The sequence below is a fragment of the Colletotrichum spaethianum genome (genome assembly GCF_022836535.1).
Source record: "Colletotrichum spaethianum MAFF 239500 DNA, contig21, whole genome shotgun sequence".
NCBI lineage: Eukaryota > Fungi > Ascomycota > Sordariomycetes > Glomerellales > Glomerellaceae > Colletotrichum > Colletotrichum spaethianum.
Genome location: NW_026054791.1, coordinates 50379 through 76406, shown reverse-complemented (window position 1 = coordinate 76406; position 26028 = coordinate 50379). Strand labels below are relative to the sequence as shown.

At 53.1% G+C, this 26028-nt stretch overlaps 6 protein-coding genes and 3 non-coding genes across 9 annotated transcripts; 5 read left to right on the top strand and 4 right to left on the bottom strand.

Moving 5' to 3' along the window:
- The first annotated feature begins 4095 nt into the window (after positions 1-4095).
- Positions 4096-4199, top strand: ColSpa_tRNA_221. Its single transcript has 2 exons — positions 4096-4131; positions 4164-4199. It is a non-coding gene; the product is annotated as a tRNA-Arg (tRNA).
- Positions 4200-4298: 99 nt separating this feature from the next.
- Positions 4299-4408, top strand: ColSpa_tRNA_222. The gene is made up of 2 exons: positions 4299-4335; positions 4373-4408. It is a non-coding gene; the product is annotated as a tRNA-Met (tRNA).
- Positions 4409-4647: 239 nt separating this feature from the next.
- ColSpa_07973 (protein PNS1) lies at positions 4648-6391 on the bottom strand (the record flags this gene model as incomplete). Its single annotated transcript, XM_049274185.1, has 3 exons — positions 4648-4965; positions 5022-6035; positions 6104-6391. The coding sequence occupies 3 exons, from the start codon at positions 6389-6391 to the stop codon at positions 4648-4650; spliced, it is 1620 nt and encodes a 539-aa protein (XP_049130142.1).
- A 1769-nt stretch (positions 6392-8160) lies between these two features.
- Positions 8161-9777, bottom strand: ColSpa_07972 (uncharacterized protein; the record flags this gene model as incomplete). The annotated part of the gene is made up of 1 exon (XM_049274184.1): positions 8161-9777. One exon carries the CDS (start codon positions 9775-9777, stop codon positions 8161-8163), a length of 1617 nt encoding a protein of 538 aa, XP_049130141.1.
- Positions 9778-11617: 1840 nt separating this feature from the next.
- On the top strand, positions 11618-12310 carry ColSpa_07971 (uncharacterized protein; the record flags this gene model as incomplete). The annotated part of the gene is made up of 1 exon (XM_049274183.1): positions 11618-12310. One exon carries the CDS (start codon positions 11618-11620, stop codon positions 12308-12310), a length of 693 nt encoding a protein of 230 aa, XP_049130140.1.
- A 1660-nt stretch (positions 12311-13970) lies between these two features.
- Positions 13971-16169, top strand: ColSpa_07970 (ankyrin-1; the record flags this gene model as incomplete). The annotated part of the gene is made up of 1 exon (XM_049274182.1): positions 13971-16169. The coding sequence occupies one exon, from the start codon at positions 13971-13973 to the stop codon at positions 16167-16169; it is 2199 nt and encodes a 732-aa protein (XP_049130139.1).
- A 602-nt stretch (positions 16170-16771) lies between these two features.
- On the bottom strand, positions 16772-18413 carry ColSpa_07969 (autophagy-related protein 17; the record flags this gene model as incomplete). The annotated part of the gene is made up of 2 exons (XM_049274181.1): positions 16772-17782; positions 17853-18413. 2 exons carry the CDS (start codon positions 18411-18413, stop codon positions 16772-16774), a joined length of 1572 nt encoding a protein of 523 aa, XP_049130138.1.
- Positions 18414-21527: 3114 nt separating this feature from the next.
- On the top strand, positions 21528-23995 carry ColSpa_07968 (putative beta-glucosidase M; the record flags this gene model as incomplete). Its single annotated transcript, XM_049274180.1, has 4 exons — positions 21528-21654; positions 21721-22446; positions 22499-23230; positions 23283-23995. The coding sequence occupies 4 exons, from the start codon at positions 21528-21530 to the stop codon at positions 23993-23995; spliced, it is 2298 nt and encodes a 765-aa protein (XP_049130137.1).
- A 709-nt stretch (positions 23996-24704) lies between these two features.
- Positions 24705-24792, bottom strand: ColSpa_tRNA_213. The gene is given in 2 exon segments: positions 24705-24739; positions 24756-24792. It is a non-coding gene; the product is annotated as a tRNA-Gly (tRNA).
- Between the last annotated feature and the right edge of the window lie 1236 nt (positions 24793-26028).

Here is a 26028-nt window from a genome sequence, read left to right as displayed (position 1 = left end):
GACCTTTGGTTTTGTCGGTAATCTACAAGGCTTACCCGTGTGTAAAGTAACCCCCGTAGTAATCATGCCTAAGCAGGCCTAGACCACATTTCTTGGTCTGACAGCCCTCGCCATTCCACGCGGGCTGTCACTTCAGCATATGCGGCATATTACCTGTGCTGGTCAGTATTAGCGCCATAAATACCTCTCGGATGATGTATGTTGTGCTCGTTTTGATACCTAAAACGGGAAAAACGTCACACAGGTTCGAGAAGCTAGCCATTTCCCTCCGGGCGTTGACCAACTTGGATTTGCCAACTGTCTTCCAGTGCAACGACTGTATCAAACCCGCTCGTGCGAGGAATTGGCCAGACTCTTCCAGAGGCTAGTAATCGATGTACTCTGCGCCAACCACGAATAGTACTATTTCAAACGCCTGATGTATACTGCCTGGACAAGTCGGTCGCAAGAGAGCCACCAGGGTTCAAAGAATCACACAAACATTTGCCAGTTTGATCTCCAAACAGCAAAGATGTCAGATCCTACGTTTTTGGGAGTCGTGCCCTCGTCTCTCTCAACTTTGCCGTGATAGCGGGGATGAAGTCGTCAGCTGTCTTCATAACAGTGGTAGATAAAGGAGTGTGGTCAAGCCAAATACACACTTTGGTAGCGTTCTTGTACATGACGTCCATGACCATTTCGTAGGACGATCTCTCGTCTAGATCATCCTGTTATATGCAGATAGCATCGATCCGAAAGATGTAGATCCCGTCGCATGTCTGTAACGATTGTAAGAAATTGCAGAAATTCTCTATTAAAGCGAGAGTGCATTATTGCAATGAGTCATATAAGTCTACTTTTTTCGAGGAGAAAGTGTACTGGATTGTTCGGAATCAGAGACACCGTTGGAGGGAAAGCACTTCAGCGACAAAACCTCAAGTGTGTAATAAGACTGCATACGTTGCAGCGTCATTTGAACTGGCTCCTTCCAGGGTTCTGAGCCTGGGGGTCCGTGTCCCTCGGAAACAGCTGAGTACTTCGGAAAGTTGTGCATGAGAGGTGTAAGCCAGTGAGATTGAGAATGCAAGGTTATGTTAAAACAGCGAAAGTATGATATGCACAGTAAAATATCATTGTTCTCCAAGCACGTGAGCGATCAAATTGGAGCGTTTATCCATCGCCAGACACCCGATGTTGACCGGAAGGAATAACGTTCCGTCACACCGCCCTGCGCTTCTCCTCGTCCCGAGGTCCAACTGCAGGCATTGGACTATGAGGGATACACGGCATCATCACTCTCTCTTGTTTAGGCGCTCGATCCAACTCCTTGGCGAATATTCCGCGTCCAAGCATTGCGCTTTTTGTTCCTTTCGATTGGGTCTTGAGATATTCATGCCGATCATTCTACAGTCGAGGACTATCTAGCCTATGTCTGATGATATGTATTGCACCCATTGCATGGTTTGTGAAGAGTGACAAGATCACAGCCACAGCTCGGCGCCACAGCATGCTATCTGCATCCATCTAGCAAAGGATTCTGGCTGCCAGGGTGCATGGCCATTACGTCACATACAGAAGCAACACACGCAGGACCTCGCAGAATCTCAACGCCTTCTCAGAAGCGGGATACTAAAACACTCGACCTCCAGTCCCTTTTACCAGCCATTGCAATGCCTGCACTAGCGAGCAGTAATATCAATTATGCCGTGGTTACAGATCTGACAATCACTTTTCAATCTCAACATGACACTCCCTCTCCCATCTCCACTTCAGGTTCACGACGCTGGTATCGTATAAACAAGGACCTTCATCTGTATACGAAACAGCAGAGCGTATGGCTTCACATGGAAGTCGCCCAAGTGGCTGACCTTACTACTGACGACCTAGTGGTCACAAGAATTGAAGTTGACAAGGGGCCGCCCGGTCACGAATGGGAAAACCGACCTGGAGGAATCTGGTTGAAAAAAGAAAAGTACACTGGCAACACAGACGACGCAGTGACGGCCGTCGGCGTTTTGTTTGGGATTGATGCTGCTGATCCGCGACCGCACTGGACACTCACGTCTTCGCCGCTTCAATTAGACACCCAGCCGGACGTGCCGGTCGCTAGACTCACGGTGCGACGAGGTCAGCCTAGGCCGAAGGAACCGTCTGCAAAATCGAGACTCAGAACAAGAGTCGATGGAACCTTCAGAATCGTCCAGGTTGCCGATACGCACGTAGTCACCGGTACAGGGGTATGCACTGACGCTATTGATGCAGAGGGCAAGCTCCTACCTGAAAGTGAGGGCGACCCTCTGACATTAAGCTTCATCGGAAAGATTCTGGATGTCGAGGAGCCGGATCTCGTCGTTCTCACGGGGGACCAGCTGCATCACGGGATTGCGGATAGCGAAACCGCCCTGCTAAAGCTGTTTGCCCCGTTTGTCGACCGTTCCATTCCCTTTGCAGCCGTGTTCGGCAATCACGATGATGAGGGTGAACATGCGCTCTCTCGTGCGTATCCATTTGATGCTTATTTCTCATATTAGCGCTTATGCTGACTCTATCACTCAGGAAAAGCACAAATTTCAATACTTCAGGAATTGCCTTTTAGTCTTTGCCAGCCGGGCCCGGAGGAGGTCGACGGCGTAGGCAACTACTTCGTCCAGATTTTTGGACAAGGGCCAGACTCGGAATCACCATTGTCTACGTTATACTTCCTCGACTCGCATGGGGAGATCCAGACTGGTGTCCGAGACGAAGACTATGATTGCATCCAACCAAGTCAAATTGACTGGTTCAAGCGCACATCTCAAAACCTGCGAAGGGAACGTGCTGTGAACAATACCATGGGCCCCCACGATTCTCATCTTACTCTCACTTTCATACACATACCGCTCCCAGAGTACGAGGACAAAAGACTCGTTATACGTACGGGGAGGAAGGGAGAACCAACGATGTGCTCGGGTACCAACTCACACTTCTACGAAGCCTTGGCAGAAGAAGGTGTGGCGGCTGTGGTATGTGGGCATGATCATGTCAACGACTACTGTGGTATAATCCCACCGGATGAAACCACTGATAGAAGCTTTCCACCTCATCATGCCCCTGGCCCTTGGCTATGCTACGGTGGCGCTGGCGGGTTTGGGGCTTATGCATGTTACGATGGGAAGTACTATCATCGGCAGACGCGGGTCTGGGAGCTTGATACAACCAATAGCTGTCTGAGAACTTGGAAACGGGTTGAATATGATGACGAGAGATTCGACGAGACAGTTTTAGTCGACAGGGGTACTGCAATCATTCCTCCATATTGACTTTGACACCAGGTAGGGAAATTAGCTGTGGCCTAGGTAGTTGAGATGGAGGGCGGCACCGAGCATCATAAGCTTTGCAACAAAGTGCCGGGGGACATCAGGAGGTAGTCAAAGGCCTAGAAAGAAACGTAATGGCTTGGAATCGAACGTCGAAACGCGACGGAGAGATATAGAGTCGGAAGACGGCGCATTGTTTGATGTTTCCTTACAATGCTCTTGCAATGAGAACGATCGGGCTCGCAGTTTTGGGGTATATCAAACACTCATTTACCATGCTTGTACAATGGAAATCCGAGTAGATACCTGGAAAAACAAATTGTTGGCAAACATAGTTACCGGTCTCCAACTTCCCAAGTCAGTGCTGATCAAGTTCTTGTCTGAACACATGCGGTTCCATCCGCTTATTGCCATCTCCTCTCTCCTCGTAGCCAATGCCAAAGCCAGCACGGTCGGTGACTAAGGCTGATTGGAACAATAGAGGTCACCGGAAGACAGGCAGTGACGTCTGATCCACTGTCTTTGCCGACTTTGCGTCGCCCGCCTGCACCGCCCAAGCACCGCAGTCACCCGCACCCGAGGTCAGCACCTCCGGGCCCCCACCCGGCCCTCCGTCCACCAGCCCCGCAGCCCCGTGCTCGTCCCCGACCGGGCCATCCTGTCGTACTACCCCAACACGACCCGCAAGCCATCGTGAAAAGTCTGTAAAAACTCTTCACTCATTTACGCAAGCCTCCATGACCCGTTTGCGAACCCTTCTTGGATATTCGTTTCCTCGGATTTCCCAATAGCAGTTCCACATTCGGGACTTGTTCCAATCGGCCGGTTGGCCCAATGGCAAGGCGTCTGACTACGATTCGTGTTCTCCTCAGAGATCATAGTCGTGTAATCAGGAGATTCTGGGTTCGACCCCCAGGCTGGTCAATTCTTTTGTCCTTCGTTGTTACTAAGTTACTTTTCTCCTCGCCTGCCCATAGTCGCTGTACATTACCTGCTACCAAGCGATCCCGGATACAAGTAGCTGTCTCTGTGGCTCAGTTGGAAGAGCGTTGGTCTCATATCATCATTCGCATATGACTCTGTCTTCAGACATAGACATCCAAAGGTCGCAAGTTCGAGCCTTGCCAGGGACATGATACCTTTTGCTCCCGTACATGTCGCATGTGCATTTTTGCCTAGTCAAATACATTGTCCGGACGGTTTGGTACGTCCATGCTGGGTCTCAAGCAGTTTTGATCCATAAATAAACAATGATCAATTAGTGCAGTATACTACATAAATCACACCAGTCCTTGGGTATCCAATTTCGTACGCCATCTCTTCAAGAGACATCCCAGTCGCAACCTCGAGTGACACCAGAAACCCTCAGACCTTAGGCGTGGATAGCCTGTTGGACATGAGGATAAACTCGGATCATCTCATCATAGAGCTGAGGGTGATCGCGCATCAACACCTGAGGGTCCCAAGCCGAAGCAACAAAGATTGTGTCGATACCGCTCGAGATGGGCGTCGTGAAGACGTTGGCGATTTGGAGGCCGATGAGGAAGGAGAAGGCAACGACGACGGGTGTGTAATTGCCACTCTGGTTGTAAGCAGGGTTGGTGAAGACCATGTAGAGGTAGGCAAGGAACGCGCAGGCGTAGCCGATGAAGGTGGCACCGAAAGAGAGGACGGGGCCAATGAGACATTCCTAGACAATGGTCAGCTACCAGGTTTGTTAAATATGAAGAGCAGAGGTGTACTCACGTTGATAAGGGCGTCGATGCCGCGGTCCTTGATCATTTTCCATGTGTCCTTTGCGGCGGGGATATAGGCCTTGCCGTAAAGCGCAATGTGAGAGAAGGCGTATCGGTTCAGGAAGCTGACAGCCCAGTCCAGCAACGAGATGAGGCAGCCCAGGATGCAGAAGAGGACGTAGCCGACAATGTTGCCGTCCCCGGCAGCTTGCGACCTAGCGACAGAGCAAAGGTGGCGGAGGAAGTTGATGATGGCGACGATCAAGCTACCAAAGCTGATGGAGCCGAAGCTGTAGGTCAACGAACGCTTCAGCGCGCCGCGGGTGGCGCCCTTGGGAAAGTTGTTGACGCAGAAGTACCATGAGCCGTAGACGCCCGAAATAGTGACGTGGATGACGTTCTTGAGGACCTCTGAGATCCAGTACATGGCGAAAGTGATGAAGACAATCAACCCAATGACCTTGCCCTGACTGCACTGGCCGTTGCTGCATTGTGGGTTGTTCGGCGATGGTTGGTACTTGGAGTAAGTCGCAACGAGAGTGACGGAATACCATGCCGCAAAAGCAGCGCCGAGCATGCCTCCCAAGAACGAAACGAGGTAGACGTGACCGTACTGCTTGGAGACCTTGATGGAGGTCTTGAGCATGAGGGCGGAGAAGGGGATGCGCGGGATCCAGCTGATGAAGGCGATAATGAGAAAGACGCCAAAGATCAGAAACACGATGCCACCAGAGTAGTAGCGGCGCGAGAGCATGTAGATTGCGGTGACGAAGGCGAAGACGATGTTCAGGATGCCGGTGACCCAAATGAAGGCCTTGGGGAAGAGGCGGGCCATCCAAACATAGGCATAACTCAAGACAATGGCGACAGCGAGGACGAATGCGAAGAGGACAATGGTGTTTGTGCTGAGGCCAAAGGTGTTGCCGCCGTCGTAGATTCCGCCACCATTGAGGTTCTTGGTCGCAGAGTAACCCGATATCGTCAGGCCCGAGACGGCGGCGAAGCCAAGGAAGACGGCGATGAACTGCAAAGGGGTGTTAGCGCTGTTGTCGCGCATCGTTTGTGTCGTCGAGACAGGGGTGAGGTGCGTACCAGAATGGCGGCCCAGAGATCATTCCACTTGGGCTTGTCGATCTTGAAAGCCTCCTCGAAGGTGTACTTCTCCGGGTCGTAGCCCTGAGGCGGCGCATTGTATCCGTACCCATTGCTGCCATTGTCGTATCCTTGCGGCGGCGGCTGAGCGTAGCCCTGCTGGTAATCTTGCTGGTAGCCGTTGTTGTTGTTGTTGTTATTGTACTGTTGCGCGTACTTGGGATCGTAGGGCGGCTGTGGAGGCTGGCCGCCGTAGTAGCCAGCCGACTGGCCGTATGGTTGCGACATGCTCTTGGAGACCCGACGACGGCGCTGGTCCAGATGAAGGATGGGCGAAGGATGCGACGAGGAGGAGTCGGGTGTTTGACCGTACAGTCGACGATTAAGAACGCGATTGATGAAAGGTCCGTCGGTAGACGACGGGGGAATAACAAACACCAGAGGGAAAAGAAGAAGAAAATGACGGGTCTCAGTCGGTCATCGAGGGGCTTGGAATGATGTGCGCTTTCCATGACGGAGCTATTTGACAACTAATAACGGAAGCAAGCGCCTCTTCCCTCTTTGGTCCCCCCTCGGCTTGGGGCCGTCCGTAACAGCTTCAGCGCCACCCCTCCCTGCCCTGAACTTGCACTCAAACTACAGCGTAAGTTTAAAAGCTAATCCAGCTGGTTTTCGACCCGTGCGTTGCATATGGTAACGTCATTGGGCAGACACAGGCCTATCCGCAAGGATAACCGCAGTGAAATCGCCTTCGCCGCAGGGGGACGCAGCGGGTTGCAGCGTCCATCAGCTGCACAGGGGTTACGCGTCGAATTGCCGAGAGTCACGTGCCAAGGCTTGTTTGGGCCTTCCTGGTCTTGGCGGTGCTCCACCCAAGCTCCAATCTAGGTTTGGCTTATGTAATGGTCTCCGGAAAGCAGTGTGTTTTCTGCTTGCGGGCCGGCACGTCTTTTTCACACACAAAACGAACTCTCCCTGGTCCGAATCCGAATCATACTACACATGCGATGAACTGATCTTTTTAAACCAGATCCTGTTGGACCCTGTTCAGTTCAACAATCGCGAAATCGTGCTTACACGGACCGACCACAGACCGATGACGACGTTGGGAGTGTGATGCAAACATGTTCACAGCAACCAGGCACAACGTGCATGTCCGCACCCAATGAATGAGACAAACCTCTCGGATATCGGCATCTTCAACACGCCCCAGTCACCTTGGCCAAGCGAGACATCGGCTCCCAAAATCCAACACCACTGTGCCAACCAGCCCAACTGCCCACAACTGTGCCACTCCAGTTCCCACCCACTCTCCCTGCCCCTGCTCAAATTAGAGGCTGCGGAGCCACGCAGTTCGCAGGACTCCATCGAATAAACACCAAGGTTAAATTTCGTCGGTGGGATCCTTAACTGTCACTACATACGTAGCGTACCGTCTTCCCCCACAACGCCGTCTCCTACCGGTCAGCCTCCCGCCGTCCGGAGGGCCTGACTCTTTCGACTTGGGAGCTGATGCCGATCCGAACAACCCTCCGTAAATACCATGTACCAAAACAGGCGATTCGATCCTTTAATGGTCGTGCTATAGTCACGTTTGGACCCCAGATGTCACAACTCAATCGAGAGAGTGGGGTCGCCGACTCTTGCAAACGCCAAGTGCTACGAACATGGCCCATCACTCAGTGGTGCCAGCTGCGTGAGCCGTCAAAGCTTATCAGACGACGCTCGAACCATAACCGAGCAAACTCGTGAGCGACTCCTTCTCTATACCATGTGGCGAGAAGTGAACCCTAGCATAGGTTATAAGTGTACTTGCATAAATGGCAATCACTGAGTGGGCCGAGTCCATGTATGAATTTATAGCAATTACTTTCCTCATCAATAAGGCTCATTAGCCGACTTACAGCCGTCAACATGAGGTGTTTTGGCGAAACTCTGAACATCTTCTAATTAGTTTATAATTGTGTTATGTCGCTTCAGCTTCACAACTCCAGCAAAGCACCACGTCTCTCTCCCTTTTCTCTATTTGTTCCTGCGTCGGCCCCAGACCTGGGCTGCTAAATCCCGTGTTGTCGAAGAAACGGCGCAGGGTCTGGAGCCCGAGGTAGCTGAACATGATGCCTCAGGTCCGGGTGCCCGGCTGGGAACTCCGGATAACTCGCATCGCGCTTAGGGAACATGTCCGAGGTGTCAGACTCGTCGTCCGTGAAGCTCTCACCGGCGTACTCGTCTTCGTATGTAGCAGCACTTCTGTACCGGTCACGCTGAGTCAATGGTCTGGCCGGATTGCCTGACCAACCTTGCTGCACTCCGTTGTTGTTTATGTTCTCCTGGTATGCCATTGCGTTGGCGCTGGCGCTGACCTCACCGTTGACCACTTCGCCCCAGAATCGGGCATCCTGCGCGCTCATGCCGGCATGGTGCCTTGCACCACTTGTTTCAAGTGGTGGTGGTGGTTGCTGGCGACCGGCGTTCTGCAGCTGAGAAGCAGTTGGTCCACCCCCCGCGTCCTCTCGTCGGCGGCGGAGCTTTCGCGATTTAGGCGGTACTCCTAACCAGTCCCTCTCATCGGTTGGACGATTGGTTGCTGCTATCGGTCTGGCATAGGCGTCCTGCTCGAAGGTCACCCGAACTGGCGAGCGTCGAGGGACATTTGGATCGGTCAAGGCAGGGTTCACGCGGTTATAGGCCCCATGGTGCCAGTCCCATGGGTCGGCTTGTGATGCGGTGCGAGGATTGTAGACGTCTGAAGCTGCTCTTCTGTTCACCGACCGCGATGGCGCTCGCCGCTGGAATTGCTCTACCATGTCAGGCCCTCCAAACATGTCGTAGATGATGGTCTCGATTTCGCTCCGCACTTCAGGATCCATCCGGGACCCTCGTGCTGACCCTGGGCCCGCTTGCGCTCCGTTGCCAAAGACCACTCCTGGAGTGGATACCTGTGGATGGAGTCTTCTCTTCCCTTCCATAAACTGAGCAAACTCTTGGCTCAAAAGGTCCTGCTCCCTCTCCTGTCTTCCTTCCCAGACACCTCGATTGCCGTGGATAGACCGAGCTGGTGCGGTGTAGCCTCTCCTGCCTCTGTCCGTCCCTGGTGGCATTCTGCCAGGCTCTGATTGTGACTCGGATTGACTTAGCTGGATCTCTCTTCGGATGTCATGGACTGCGTCTCGGATATCAGCCTTAAAGCTTCTCTCAATGCCCATCCGCAACTGATCAAACTTGGTTTCCATGTCCATCTTCTGCCGATCGGCTCGTTCCTGCTCTTTCCTGGCTTGACGCAAGCTCTTCTCGTGACGGTTGTCTATCTCCATGGCCTTTAGCCGCCTCTGAAGGTGCTCAAAGTTCTGGTCTTGCGAAGGAACTTCGGTCGTCGGAGGCGGCGGCCGCCGCCGTGTTCGAGACGGAAGGACGGGCTCAGATACTGGATACGGATCAGGCGGGTGCTGGGCGGGCATGTAGTCCCCGTGGTACTGAGTCCTTGGATCCGGGTAAGGATATGGATGTTGCGGGACTGCGGGCGAAGGACCTGGTTTCGTCGTGAAATAATCAACTGCTGGATTCCACATTGGTTGAGGCTCCTGTCTAAGAGGCGGTATATCATCATGATATGGTCCAGCCTGGTAGCCATTCCACGGTATTGATCGCGGCGCAAACGGGTTCTCATGCGCCATGTCGCTCTGAACGGTCGGGAAAGGTGCACTACGTGCAGGGCGATGCTGGACTTGGGGATTGGGGCCAAACGGAGGCCGTGATTCTGGATTCGGGCCTCCTGCCGGAGAAAAGGGGTTGACGGGTTGATGGTACGGAACAGCTTGGCCACCTGGGCGCCGGGTGTATTGACTCTGGTCCCAATTGCCTTGATCGGTGTAAGTATCGTCGAGGACTGGGTGCTTGCGGGGGCGTGGTCTTTGCCGACGAGACACGGCGTTAGTGTTGATGTCAATCTTTGTTCCTTTGTCTTGATGATTAGGTTCTTCGGATTCTGAGTCACTCCAGATGCTGCCGTCATCACTGTCTCCAAAAAAGCTGTGGTGAGGTTCTGCTTCGCAACTGTTTTGGTCCCCAGGATGTGGGGATGGGACGAGTTGACGGCGAAGTGGCAATGGTGTAGACTGGTACATGTTCGTACAGTGTCCGGAAACCTGACGACAAGCTGACAATTGTTCACTTACGCTGCTCAGACCTTCACAAGTATATCACTCATAGAAATTTTGGTGAGCAGGCGAGACGACGAGGTCATGAGAGCATAAGTGATGAGGGTTGATTTTCGAACTAGAGGCCGGTTGGGTTTCCTCCCTTGAAAGAAAGGAAGCCATGGTTTTTGGACAAAGTAAATGCGACCTCTCTTGGATAGATGGTATATGATAAAGATGCCCCAACACTGTCGGTATCCCATTTGCCAATCCACCGCCTATGCGCCAGCTACCACTGACATTAGTCTCACCCAAATCCTAACGCCGTAGAGGTTGTTTGGCAAGCCACCTACTGGGGTTTCCCACCAGCTCAGAACGCCATGGGCCGCCTTTGATATCGGTTGCCCTTACAAAGAACAGTTTCTGCCTAGCCGCAGCCTGCTTCCAATGCTGCAGAATTTAGCCTAGATGTCATGCACAGCTCGATAGCTACCACACAACATTCGGAGGACCTTCCTGCTTTTGGCGCTTGGCGTTAGCGCTGGAGGATGCATGAAGCCATGTCAGCTTCGCGGCGCAGCAGCGAGGTTCAGCAACGTTGTCAGGCACCCCAAACTTGACGATAAGAGCAAAAAGTCGCGAACGGAATTCATTCAGAAGAAGTTCTCCAAGGTTGCTGGTTCATCCGGACCATTGAGTAGGGTAGACGTCTTATCAAGGTTCGTGCCAGCCAATACTGCGCGTAGTAGTACAACGGATGACATTAGGAAAACTGGGCCAGTGTTGAATGATCTAGAGGCCGATGAAACTGCAGTAGTAGCATAGGACTTGCAGCATACTTGGCATTGTGAACATGTAGGGAGACTGTCGTGCATTGCACATGCATGCAACGAACTCCAACAGCGGCAGTCTATTCGGCGCACAGCGAGGCGATGCATGCTGCGCATTAATTACGAGTTGATTTCAAATGAGGCTGTCGGACCAGTGAGGGCTGTTCTGGCCGTCAATAGTTTTATGGGTCCTAAGGGAGGGTCGATTGGCCTCTCTAGAGCTTCCTGCTTACCGAAATGCAAAAAGTCACGCGTATGATGTGCATTAGCTGTTGCCCAGTCATGCATGGATGGGACGTTGATATGGAGAATTAAGTACTTCGCCTTGAAGCATTCTGAGACTGTCGGAGTATGTTTACTTATGCCCTTCGCAGTTCTATTGATTGACATCTCAACGGAATCCGTTATTGCGTTACGGTCATCGCTTCCACGCTCTGAGTATTGCTGCCCATGTTCCCTTGTAAGTCACCCATTTACCCTATGCCAGTAGTCAAGACACCACCTAAGACTAACATTATATCACATAGAACAAGCTTGGAGTTTTCACAATGGATCCTCTTAGCATTACAGCCTCGACTATCACCGTGATCCAGTCACTTTTGGCGGCTTTCGATACGATCAAGCATATCAAAGACCTTCCTAAAGCCTTTGCCGAGGTAGGACGTAGTCTCCCTCTGGTAAAAGAAACACTAGACCTCGCCCAACAAAGCCTCGACATTGACAAGCCAGATGAAAATGTCAAAAGTGCAATTCAGCCCGCTCTCACAGAATGTCTGAAACGAGCCAAAACGATCGAGGATATCTTCAGCGAGATAGAGCCTGGAAACCAGCGGGAAAAGGGCGCACAGGAATGGTCTGCCTTCGTCCGCTTCTACCGTACAAAGGTGGTACCATTTGGCAAAGCGCACAAGGTCGAGGCACTGATGCAGGACATCCTGAACAAGCTTAAGGTGTTGGCAATCCACCATGCCTTCAAAGCGCATGCGGAATCTCTGGGGCAGATCGAAAAGTTGGAGAAAGCCATCAAGTCCCTCGCCGAAGTAGAGCCGTCCCTCCCAGACTCGGAGTTCGATGGGGCCAATGCCACGAATGTTACGCAGCACATTTCTGACAGCGGAAGGGGTCTCGTCTCCACCGGAAGCTACTCGGAAATTGCCATGGGAAACACGACCAAGTATCACTCAGGGGGCGGTGCTATGAACTTTGGTATGGATTTCTTGAGATCGCAAAGCAGAGACTAAGGGTTCGCCGTGAGAGAGCTGACGCCCGAGCTGGTGTAGCATATTATGGGCATGATGCAGCTCGGAACGGTTAGTTCAGGCATGTATTCCCGTATTCCGAATAGCTATTCACGTAAGAAAGAGTGCGATCCTAGATCCAACCCGGTCGAATGGCTGAAGCACATTTCGAAGCCACTCAATTTCGAAAAAGTCCATGCTGAATCGTTGGAGACCGCCCAGAAGACCCCTAAAGCTGGCCGGTGGTTTTTGAACTCTACAGACTTTCAAGACATGTGGCGCGACGGCAGCTTGCGAAAGTTGTGGTGTTATGGCAATCGTAAGCACTTGTCGCAAAGCCAGCCGAGCAAAGAGTGAACTGAACACTAATGCATCTCCAGCGGGCACGGGAAAGACTGTCTTGTCGTACGGAGTCATCGTCTATTTTTTACTTGCCGTCTGTCGAACCAAGCTAATTATCAAATATGCTTCTAGGTCCATAGTCATAAATCACCTTCTGTCTCATTTTTCGACTAACGACGATGTCGCCTGCATCTACATCTACTTTGACCATAGGCAACACCAAGCCCATTGCCTTACAAACCTCCTTTGCAGCGCATTAAATCAACTATTGCATGGTACTAAACACGTATCCACCAAGATTCAGGAAGCACACAACCTTTGGAAAAGTACCCAGCAGATGCCGTGTGAGCGCGAATACCTTAAGATGCTCAAGTCCCAAGCAAAAGGCCTTGAGAGGATATATTTCGTGATAGACGCATTAGATGAATGCCTTGACGATGTGGAAACCAACACATTGAACAAGTTTCTGGTAGCCTGTAAAGAGCTCCCCGACAACTTCCATCTAATGTTTACATCACGGCCCGTCACTAAGTTCGGTACTCTGATTAATCCGGGTTGCAAACTTTCAATTACCGCTAACAACGATGACCTCAATGCATATTTCCACAAGTTCATTGAAAGCCGCCCTCAATTGAACGGAATAGTCAAGGAAGGGTGCAAAGAAGATCCCTTGTTTAAGCAACAGGCTTTGGAAACCATCATCGAGAAGTCCCACGGAATGTAAGTGTCTCTGTTCATCACGCGTCCTCGCTGTCACGATTCCTGCTGACTGTTCATGGCCCAATGCAGGTTTCTTCTCGCTCATCTACATATCCAATCCCTAGCATCTACCCACACTCTGGTTGGGTTGAAGAGCAATTTGGCCCAGCTGTCCACAAGTCCAGATGCGGTATATGCGGCGGCGTTGGAGCGGATCAACAAACAGGACAAGCCCCAGCGCGATTTAGCAATAAACGCATTTAACTGGCTGATACACGCGGAACGGCAGCTTACTGTCGACGAACTGACGCATGCCCTTGCGATCCGCAATAGTGTAGGTGATGTTAGATCACATACATGGCAACTACCCAAAGCTTCGGAAATCGTTGGCATTGAAGACGCGCTGATATCGGCATGCGTTGGTATTGTGGTCGTTTCAACAGCCGTAGACAGCAAGAGAATAATCCGCCTCACTCACAGCACCGCTGGGGAATATCTAAGGAAAAACCAGGCAGTCGTTTTTCCAGGCGAAGAGTCGATATTAAAGTCAATGCTGACGAAGACGTGTCTATACTGTCTCGCAGGGATACCTTCAAGCATCGAAAGACCGAATGAGTCAAGCATGGTTGACATTTGTCGACAGTATCCTCTCCTTAGCTACGCCGCAAACTTCTGGGGTATTCACTTGAACAAATCAACGGGGGCCAAGGGAGACCTATATAAGCTGGCCTGGCGTTTTGTCTCGGACAAAGGCAAGCTAGACACTGCATTGCGCGTCATTACTGACCCTCGGGTCTCGCATGAAGCAAATGTTTCCGGTGTGCACATTTCCGCCTTCTTCGGCCTCGAAAAGTTGGTCAAGAAGGCAATTGCAAACAACAAAGACATCAACCTCAACGCGCAGACCAAGCGAGGGGAGACGCCGCTACACTGGGCGGCAACCCATGGACGCCGGCCCTTTATGGAGTTTCTCATCCAAGAGGGTGCAGATTTGAACGTTCCAAACGTCGACAAGCGAACAGCTCTGCACAGGGCAATCATAGCGGGGGACGGGGAGTTGATCAACGTGATGTTGAGATCTGGCAGCCTGAATCTCGAGCTTGAGGATTCCGAGTGCTACACCTGTCTCAGATGGGCGGCCAAATACGGACAGCTCAAGACTGTGGAGGCGTTGTTGAAGGCTGGAGCGGAGGTGGACGCGTCTGATCAGGACGGCTACACGGCTTTACGTTGGGCAGCCCACGAGGGCTATAAACCAATCATAAAGTCCCTCGTTCATCACGGAGCGTCGGTGAAGGTCTCAGGCTGCAATAGTTGGACCCTGCTGAAGTGGGCAGCGCAGGAGGGCCAAGAAGACATGATCAAGTTTCTCATCAAACGGCGCGTGGATCTCGACTCCACTGATACCGAGGGCTTCACGGCCTTGCGATGGGCGATAAACTACAACCGCACAATGACTGCATGGCTGCTGCTACAGGCTCGAGCAGACGTCAACAAACCGGACAACCAAGGCATGCAGCCGCTGCACGCGGTGGTAAAGGGCTGCTGTGGTGCAGACAGCATCAAGACCTCGATGAATCTTCTATGGCTGCTGTTAGAAAGCAAGGCCAATGTTAATGCACAGGCCGGGAATCATGGCCTGACTCCTTTGCACCTTGCTGCTTTGGGAGGAGCCAGTTCTGCCGCGTGGTTGCTCCTCGAGAATGGAGCGGATCCGAGACGCCTGGACTCCCAGAACCGTACGGTGCTTCATTGCGCTATAGGGAGCACTGATTCAGAAGTTTGCCAAATGTTGCTTCGAAAAGACGGTGGTTACCTCATTAATGCCGTGGATCAAAACGGACAAACGCCGCTTCATATCGCTGCGATGGCAGGGAGCAACGCCATGGTAACACTGCTGTTGGACAATGGAGCGGATCCCAAACGAGTCGATTCGCATGGGCGGACATCTCTCCACTGCGCTATCCAGAGTGAGAATCTAGACGCCTCCCGTGCTCTCATTCAGAAGGCTGCCGACTTCCTCGTCCACACTGGCGACCGTCACGGGCAGACACCGCTTCATGCTGCGGCCATCGCGGGAAGCACCTCTGTTCTCTGGCTGCTGCTGGAAAGCGGGGCGGATCCGAGGCGAGTTGACTCAAACAGGCGCACAGCTCTCCATTGTGCCATCCAGGGCGAACATGTAGAAGTCTGCCAAGCCTTGATCCGAGAAGCCAGCGGCCAACTTGTGAACGCGATGGATGACGAGAGGCGATCCCCTCTGCACCACGCAGCATCCTGGGGCGACGTTACCATCGTCGGCATGCTTCTGGATCAAGAGGCAGCCATTGACGCCCAAGACAGCAAAGGACTGACAGCCCTTCATGTAGCGGTTTCCCAAGGGTACAAAAAGGTTGTTGAGCTTTTGCTGAACAGAGGAGCCGATGTGCACATGACTATTTCTCGGCGGAAGAGGACGGCGATGCACACTGCGGCATACCTTGGGCATGTTGAGATTGTCGAGACGCTGTTGCGGTTTGGCGCCTTCTTAGACGTGCAGGATGCCAAAGGGGAGACGCCTCTGCACCTTGCGGTTGCACACGGCCAGAGAAAGGTTAAAACCCTTCTGGTCAAGCGTGGGGCTGACGTCCGGATGCTGAGTAGCAGGGGTTCCACGCCGCTTGACCAGAAAGCCAGGCCTGAAGAAGTCGGGGCCACGGAGACGGTCTACCCGGTCATTGGAGGTGAGGTGCTCGAGCCAAAAGAAAACCCAGCCCAGAATGAAGAAAAAAGTTGGTGGAAGGGGGACAAAAGGTTTGCAGCCCGCGTAGAAGATGAGTAGTACGGGCGGGATCTGCGGAAAGGAACGGTGGCTGTCATTGTCTAATTTCTTATTATTCCCTCCAGCATTTGCGTGGATACATGGCTTACTAAAGAAACTCGAAGACGAGTGCAAATAGATCGGATTGATTAACGGCTTACAGTGGTAGACCTCGCATCTAGCTTGGTGAATGCGCTGCTTGACTGCCAGACTACTGTAGATGGGAGACCGGTACAGATAGAGATGTGAGCGATATCTAATCATGAGCGGGAGAGCCTTACCCGCCCGCATGTTACAAGCTGTATGCTTTTGAGTTGAAAGCATCACGAGCTAGGATGTCTGATGCATCATGACAGAGGGTGTCACAAATCGACCGAAGTTGCGTGGACCCGTTATCCTAAGAGATGTGCAAGTAACAATTTCATACAAGACACAGAAGAGAATGAAGTGGCCAACCAGATAAAAGTTGGAGAAGAGACGTTGCCGCCGTCCGTATCGTGTCCCGCGCCCAGCTGAAGGCCATCCCCGTCTTTGCCCGATCCTTAAACTCCAATAAAACAACCCTAAAAATGACAGCCCCCTGACTCTTATCGTAAAGAAGCTGCGACCCAAATGCAACGCTATCACCTCTGCTGGCTTCGGTCCAATCTGTCCCTGGCGGCGTCCACAACACTTCTATCCAGCGCTGGGGTACTTCTTTGGCAGCCACTAGCGTCGTCCTCTGCGGTGCCGTCGTCGACAGCGACAAGCTCCCACCGCTTCATCCCACCATCCATGCCGGGCCATAGGTCCGTCGGAATGAATTCGCCAATATCTTGACGGAAGCCTTCGCGCTCCCGCCGGTCGTTCTCCATCAATTTGTCGACGCTATCCTTGGCTTTCTTCCATATGCTGGTGATCTTATCCTCCACCATGCGCCGCCGCTCGACTTCCAAGATGAGGTTATCGTAGGCGTTTGAGTACTTTTCGTAAAAGTCTCTGAGGCCATCCATCTCTCCAAGCTTGTTGTAGATGGTATACCGCTCGTCATCCCATCGTTGCAGGAATTCCGCCTCACTAGCAATGTAACTGGCCATGCGACCGCCCATCTCTTCCAGGGTAGTAAACGCATCTAGTGTCCCAAGAAACGCCGCCTTGATCTGCTCCGTTTGCTGCGTCATGGCAGCAAAGTCCTCCTCCATGGCCTGTAGCCGCTCATTGAGCTCCTGGATAACGCTGTCGACCTCTGATGCATCGCTGACGACGATCTCCAGCATGTCTGCGCGGTCTTGCGACGTAATGGGGTCAAGATCGGGCATGTGTGATTCCTGGTCGGCAATCACGCCGGATATTGACACGCTATCACCACCCTGCGACTGCGTCACCTCGGCCGCCCTCCGACGGGCGAGGGCAGCGCCGCCTTCCGTCGTCCGGACTGCTGTGACACAAAGGTCAAAATGCTTCGTCAGAGACGTTAAGAGTTGTGCCATGCAATGTGAGTGGTCCACAAGCGAGCCGAGAAGCTCAGGTATGGGGTCGTATGCAGAGGAGTCGGAGGGCACGCGAGGCAGCGGTGACGCCGTGATCGTCTTTTTGAGGGCACGCAAGTCGTCGTCGAATCGTAGAAGATCGCCGTCGAAAGAAGTTTGGATGGACTGTAACATGCCGGTGTTAGCTGGGATACAGTAGGGACATGGGTAGGACACCAAGGTCAGCTTGTCGCACCTGCAGCTCGCCAAGGCTCTGCTTCAGAGCCTCGACCATGACGTAGACGCTCTTCTCGTCGACGAAATCCATCAAGTTGCGCCGCTCTTCGCCAGGCGGTCGGAAGACGGGCTCGACTGTGGTGTTCTTGAGCATGGCCATGGTCTCCTGGAGCTTCTCGTTGGTCGCATCCATGGTCTTGACAAGGTTTTTGAAGTCGCGCTTGCCGGCATCGTAGGTCCTCTTGAGACCCCGGCGGACCTTGAGCAAGAGCGCCAGCTGTTCCGAGATGGCGCGCTGCAGGAACTGGGTCTCGGCGTAGAGGACGACAGCCTCCTCGTGGGCTTGGCGGGCATCGGTGGCAATCTCGTTCGCGCGCAGGACGGCGGTTATTGACGATAAGGAGCGTTTGGCGGCGAGCAGGTGTTCCACCAGTGTCTCAACCGGCACAGGGTCGGCAGCAGCGTCAGCGGATGTGGAGGACGGCACATCACGGCGGTCTCTGGAATGTGAAAGGGAGCCGGAGTCTCGGCCAGCCGAGGTGGACGAGGCTGGGCTCCGGTGCGACGGGGAATTGGCCATGTTGAATGGGGGAGAGCAAGTTCTTCACGACAGGCGAGGTCAAGAATTGAAGCGATGCATATTTAAGAGGAGGAATAAAAAGATTAGGTGATACTAAGAAGAGACGGAAGGGGCGTTAGTTGAGAAGAGAAGGCGGAGCGAGAGTAATGAGAAAGAAGGAGAGAAAGGTGATGGCGGGAGATGGGATGGGATGGGATGGGATGGGATGGTGTAGGCGACGAGGATGATGTCGCGATAAGGTTGGAGCTCGGTCAGGTGTGTTATCCTTATCGGCCGTCGGCAGCAGCACAGTGACTCTCTGCAGCGCTCTCCGTGACTCCGTGACACTGTGACGCTACACTATGTAAAGGCACCTTTCTGGCCAGGGCCAAGGGTGCTCTTCTGGCTGTTCGCGGTGCAGCCTTATGTCACACAGGCCACCAAGTGGAGACCTTCCCCTGGACAAGCGAGATTCCAAGAGATCTGATTGGACATGACTCGCATTGGTGGGTCCTCTTGCCTGGGAGCTCCCCGTAGCTCTCCGTCTTTCTCTAGTAGCGGTACGGTCTTCAGCGCTAATCCGAGCGATCCAAATGATATCACACCGCCCGGTTGTCGCTGCGACCGGAATCCATCTGGAACCTGGAACTTCCGTTCTGATACTCAGCGTCCCAGATGCCATCTCCCTCACCCCAGCTTGCAAGCTCTTCTCACTCACTCTCTCGTGTCGACGTCTGACGTCGCGGTCTCAACCTAGTTTTGCATCAGTTCATCCCCACCTTCAATATGTTCTAGAACCGCCAAAAAGAGGGGCCTAGACCCCGCCAGGGCGATTGACTGAAACAACCTTTCAGTCAACATGCGATGAAACCAGGCACCATCTGGCACGCGTGCCGGTTCGAATTCTTCCAAACCAACATGGTTGAGCTTGAAGTCGTCAGCAGCTAGAGCTCTTAGCTTCGTCATTCTGAAAAGCCCTTACCTCATGAGTTATAGATGACAGAGCCGACTCAAGCTTGAGCTCCAGCAACTAGCCGACGGCAATCCTGTATTCGACTAGCCCTGTCTGAGCCACAAGCCAGTATCCGTTCGTCATTGTTGAGGCTCTCAGTCCCGATCCGGCTGCTGCTCAGCTTCCCTTCTAAGGGTGCTTTGCCATTCGAGGCACCGTTCAGCTTGGGGCTTTCGCTAGGATAAGCCGGCTACCGCATGTTGGTCCAAGGATGCGGTAACCCATGAGGCCGCATCGTCGAGTTGCGAAGACTGAGGTTTGCAGTAGCGCGTAGCTGGGCAACATCTGGAACAGTCAAGCTGTTTCGCGTCAGACCTGTATTGACTCGACTGCGGCTTTACAGCTTCTGCGTGTGGCTCGTCAAGAGTTCCGCCATCTGCATCTCGCCAGTTCTACCACAAGATTTCGTAGACATCATTACTGAATCACCCGATCTCGACCTTCGGAAAACGGCGAGATTTCATCATAGGCCTGATAACAGCCTGGAAACCACCGCCGCTGTCTATGAGGGAACGTCTCGTTCTGAGATACTGATGTTGACCTGCGAGCTTCTCCTCTTAACCAATAGCCTATGATTAGCCAGTAAGCTTATGTCTTAGCCATGGTCATAATCCAGGAGATTGTTAGACCTTTGCCCTCTGTTACCAAAGGGACCTCTGGAGAGGACTATCATGAGTTTGTTTACCCTATCGATGATGGCGCGTAAACCCGCTCACATCATTTCGAACCCGACAAGTTGGAGGCTGACAGCGGTTCAAGGTTGCGTCAAGTAGGGGTGCTAAAACCACGACAAGGCGAGCGCTAAAGACCATTCATGGCGTGAAACCACTACTCTCCGTACCGAAGGCTGGATCGCAAACACAGCATTGCTGGCAATTTCGTCACCTCACTTCTGCTGCGGTTGCGGTGCGATCCCTTCCACACAACCACAGCCCCTAATGCTAGCACAAGTGCCATCTCGGACTTGGATAGAACAGCCGGTAAAGCAGCCACGCGTGGAGCTCTGTTGTGCCGGAGGGGCTCTTGAAGAGGTCCGCCCAGATAGATGGGGCCTTAACAAGTATCAATGGCACCCGTCAGGTCATTTCTAGGTCGAAATCGGAGTGCGTCAGGCATGACAATCGAGACAAATGGCTGCGTATTCAGTGGCCTCGCAGCCAGCAATGACCGAGGTTACAGCAACCCCACTTGTTTACCGGTATCGCCACCTCGTCCAGAATTCGAGATACCCCATCTGCGAACCCTGATCAACTTAATTCGACTTACCGATGAGTACGGAAGATTTAACGACACCAATCGCGAGTCATCGGCCATGAGACTTGTCCACAATTCATATTCGACATGCCCATCGCGAGGAGCTGACTAGCCACCTCGGACGTCACCCCGTCTTGAATCAAGACTGATGGACAAATATTGGGGTTGAATCAGTACTGACAAACAGACCTCGGCCAAGATTCATCGACCTCATTGCCGAACAGGTTCCCGTCCTCGGGGTGACCAGCCCGTAACGGGACTTCAGCCGGCCCCAATCCTACGATTTTCCCCGCACTCGCCCACATACCGGCACCGCATCACGTTGTTGCTTGGGGATATTCTCCGGCATGCCACCCAATCACCCCTGTCCATCTTTGTTTCCCCACGATTTCCCCGCGAAGAATACCGCCGAAGAGCCTTCAGACCCATTTGAGATGACCAACGTTGACAAACTACAACGACACCAACGGTCAAGCGTCCTAGCTAGAAAGAGAACAAACACCCCACCCCCGCACCGTTGGGATGGAACCTCCTGCATGGTTTCCCCACAGATACTACGAGATTGCTTGTTCAAGTGGCTGCCTTCGGGTTCTCGATGATCTCATTGTCATGACCTCTCGCGCTGGGAGAAGGGTTCCGGCGGTGACCCTCTGTCATGTTCTTGATCATGAGAACACCATGATGGAGAAGGACCGACCGTGTGTCCGACATTGTGCCGCGGTACCGGGGGGGATATCTCGGCCGTCGACAAATCTGGGCCCGAGGTACCTTGAGGAGTGAATTGGAAAACTTCTTAAGCCGCCGTGTTTCTGAGCTTTGTTGATGTTGGATGTGACTCGTGCTCATTGTGCTCTTCGATCCCGGAAAAGATGGTGAAGACTTTGGCTTCCACGCTGGCTACGGCCCTCGCCGGCCTAACGCTTTGCGCCGCTCAGACCAGCTATACCAACGAGACCGACCCCTACTATGGCCAGAGCCCTCCTGTCTACCCATCTCGTCAGTCGCCTCTATCTCTCCTTCTCCTACTTTGCATGATAACGCAGGTAAACTAACAAATACCAGCTGTCGGAAATGGAACTTCCAGCGACGCCTGGGCCTCGGCCTACCAACGCGCAAAGTTACTCGCCTCCCAAATGACTGTCGAGGAGCTCGCCAACTTCACACACGGCTGGTCGGGTCTCTGCACGGGTAACACCGGCTCCGTGCCCCGTCTCGGCATCGCGCCCATCTGCCTTCAAGACGGACCTGACGGCGTCCGTAGTCAAGAGTTCGTCTCTGCCTTCCCTTCGGGCATACACCTTGGCGCCACTTGGGACCGCAACCTCTCCCACGCATACGGGGTGGCCCTCGGCTCTGAGTTTCGCGGAAAGGGAATCAACGTCGGTCTTGGCCCCGTTGGTGGACCTCTTGGACGCATTGCTCGTGGCGGACGTAACTGGGAAGGGCTGTCTAACGACCCCTACCTTTCGTCCGTTGGGGTCGGTGGCATTACCAAGGGAATGCAAGACGCGGGCACCATCGCCTGTGCGAAGCATTGGCTGCTCAACGAGCAGGAGTACCGGCGCATCCCCGATGAGGCCGAGGGAGAGGCGGCTTCTTCCAATGTCGACGACAGGACGCTACACGAGCTTTACGTTTTCCCCTTTATGGATGCCCTGAAGGAGGGCGCCGCGTCGGTCATGTGCTCTTACAACCGCGCCAACAACTCTTACGGATGCCAGAACTCGAAGCTGCTTAACGGAGTTCTGAAGACAGAACTTGGCTTCGAAGGCTTTGTGGTCAGTGACTGTAAGTCATCGCCCCCCAGTCTTCCCTCATCCATGGTATTAACAACACACAGGGGGTGCCCAACACGCTGGCGTCGCGACTGCAAACGCTGGCCTCGACCTCGTCATGCCCAACGAGGCCTTCTGGGGCTCCGCCCTTGTCGAGGCCGTAAACAACGGCAGTGTAACCCGCGAGCGGGCCGAGGACATGACCACCCGCATTCTCGCCGCGTGGTACTACATTGGCCAAGACGGCGACGACTATCCTGCCGTGGGGGTCTACTCTAACCTCCAGAAGCACGCGCCCGTCGACGTGCAGAACGGACACAAGGCTCTCATTCGTGAGATCGGGGCTGCGGGGACCGTGCTCGTCAAGAATGTCAACGGAACTTTGCCGCTCAAGAGCCCCAAATTCCTCACCTTGTACGGGTATGATGCCATAGTTCCCGGTACGCCGTGGACCAGCACCAGTTACGGCCCCAGTTTTGGGACGCAACTAGAGGACACATACAACGGTACGCTCACCGCCGGTGGCGGCTCGGGAACCACGACGCCGCCGTATGTCATTAGCCCTTTCCAGGCCATCCAGGAACGTGTTATCGCAGATGGCGGGGTGGTCAAGTGGGATTTCTACTCGGAAAACCCACAACCCAATTACGTGAACTCCGAGGCATGCTTGGTGTTCATCAACGCGTGGGCCTCGGAGGGATACGACCGCCCAAGTCTTTCCGACGAGTTCAGCGATAACTTGGTCAACAACGTTGCTGCGAACTGCTCCAACACCATCGTCGTCCTACACTCTGCAGGTAATTGACCTCAACTCCGTGACCATGGAAAATCATAACTGACACTACATAGGAACACGAGTAGTCGACGCCTGGGCTGACCACCCTAACGTGACCGCAATCCTCTTTGCTGGACTTCCCGGCCAAGAATCCGGCCACTCCCTCACCGACATCCTCTATGGCGACGTCAACCCCAGTGGAAGACTCCCCTACACAGTCGTGCACGCCGAGTCGGACTATGGCGCCCTGCTCAACTCGAGTGTCGACCCGGGCCCGTTCCCTCAGGACAACTTTTCTGAGGGCCTGTTTATCGACTACCGCGCCTTTGACCGCGACGGCATCTTGCCGAGGTACGAGTTCGGCTTCGGGCTATCCTACACCACGTTCGAGTACTCTTCCCTCTCAACGTCGCCTGTGGGAACGCCTGTGGCTGGGGTTCCTGATCCCAACGTAGCAATCGTGCAGGGCGGACACCCGGCCCTGTGGGAAGACGTGTACTCCGTCTCAGTGCAGGTACAGAACACTGGTGAGCTGGCGGGCTACGAGGTCGCGCAGCTGTATGTTGGCATCCCCGTTGAGGGCACGCCGGCGAGACAGTTGAGGGGCTTCGAGAGGGTGTTCATTGAGGCAGGTGGGAGCGCGACTGTGGAGTTCCAGCTGACGAGGAGAGACCTGAGCGTATGGGATGTGGTTGCGCAGCAGTGGCGACTTGCGGAGGGGGAGTACGGTGTTTTCGTTGGAGCGAGCAGTCGGGATTTGAGACTCAATGGGACATTTACGATTTAGTGGGAGCTGTCAATTCCTCTTCGTAGACCGGTCGAAGAATCGTCTGCTTCTCGCCTGGTCAAAATAATTGTCAGACTTTTTCATAGGGTAGTAACTAACGATGAATCATAACCTGTAACACGATGTCAGTTCATCAGCCAAGCCAAGTAAGAATCTAAAACTTAGGCTCAACAATTCTTGAGGCATCCCGTCAAACTAGTTTGTAGGTAGACGAGCCGTAACATCTGGCCATCGGTCGAAGAACGATCCTGAACGGGCTGGTTCTCTCAGTTGTATGTGCTAAGGTCCGAACTCTCTCATTTGTTTCATTAGTCGGCCTTGAAGTTTTCATAGGTCTGACAGCAACCCCTATCAGAGGCGGTTGCATCCTGTCGAAACTTCTTAGGTGCAGTTGAGTGTCACTGTTGTGCCTAGCGGTTGGTAGGTTGATACTGGGGTTGAAAACTGCCACACCAAGCGACTAGTAATTGAGCAGCTGCGCGTCCCATAGCCCTAAGGGCAGCTCGACGGCACACCCTGTGCTGGAAGCTATCGCCCGGCTCCCCTACAGCAGACCATGACATGGCAAACATGCGGTAAAAGCCAAAATTCGCAAAGCGTGCGCGTGCTTTCGTCATGGACTGGATTGACGATGACTCTTGAGAGGATGAACCCAACTGAAACAAGATCTGTTGCTAAAAAGGAAAGCACAAAAGAATTTCCGTAAATTTGCATCTGTCGAGACTCGAACTCGAGTCCCCAGCTGTCATTCATTGAGAAATGGAAGGCTGGGATGATAACCCCTACACTACAGATGCAGGATGTTTGGCGATGGATACACCGGATTGGTGCCACGGAACTGGCCGGAAGATGATTATCTGTGGGTTAGGGCCGTTGTCGTCTCGCTTCTGCGTCGTTGAGTGGAGTTGTACAGAGGATCGCTTCACGAGGGGTTAGATGGAATGGGTTTGGCCAAGTGGGACAGCTCGTCTAGACCGGCGCGATAAGCCACCGGACGGAGTCCGACCAAGTGGTGATCTTGGAGTCTGTTTTTCTTGTCGCATAAGATTATCGTAATGAAACTACAATGACTTCAGGGCGGAGCCTGAGAAAAACGCCGGTTTGCTGCTTGCTCGATGATAGGAAAATGATCGACAGCACTCGGGTGTATAAGCGTTAAAGTTTCTGCAGGCTTATTCCCCGAATCGGCTAGCTATCTTCGACAACCACATCGTCGACGATCTTGTGTTCTGCTTGCGAGTTTTGCGACAGTCAATCCGAAGGACACGAACATTGATATATCAAAGCTTCAGTCTGTGCTGCTTCGTTGACTGGCAACGTCGAGAGGCCAAATGCTAAACAGCCAGTGCGTATCACAAATATGGCCTAGAGCATCGGGAAAAACAGATGCGCCGATGTCCGGACGCACGCGGTCGGTGGCATCAGCAGTAGTTGCAATTGTTTTTCTAGCGGTTGTGAAATGGAGGGTTGTTACTGGATGTCAGGGAGGAGTCGGGGGAAAAATTGGTCGTGAGTCTAAGTTCAGGCATTTCGCGTGTCTTCAGAGCCTGGTGCGATAATGACTCCTAATTGGTAAGTTTTCAATAGTACCTGGAGAAAAATGCCAGAGGATGGCTGCGTGTTTTTGGTAAGACATGTAGACACGTCCTTGTTTTCTCACTTGTACCTATGGGTAGAATCTGCCTTCCGTTCAGCCAACCGTCATTTAGCAGAAACAAGAGCCAACTCAATTGCTTTTCCCCCCCTCCTTGCACACCTCCAAGTGCCATCTTCGTCATCTCATTCGCCGGACTCTTGGCATGCGAGCTTGACCTCCCAACCACACCGAGAAATGAGTAAGTAGAACCTAGCACTACCAGCCATCTCACGTCCACTACCTCACGCTGGAGAAACAAAGTCACCACATGGTCCCAATCGGAGTCCTTTATCTTCCGTGCGGGGCAGAAATTGCCAACGACTAACGTTCAGCGTTGCATCGCGTCGCTCAAGACAAAGATGCGAGACAAGTACTAAGATGAGACTAGCGAACCGCC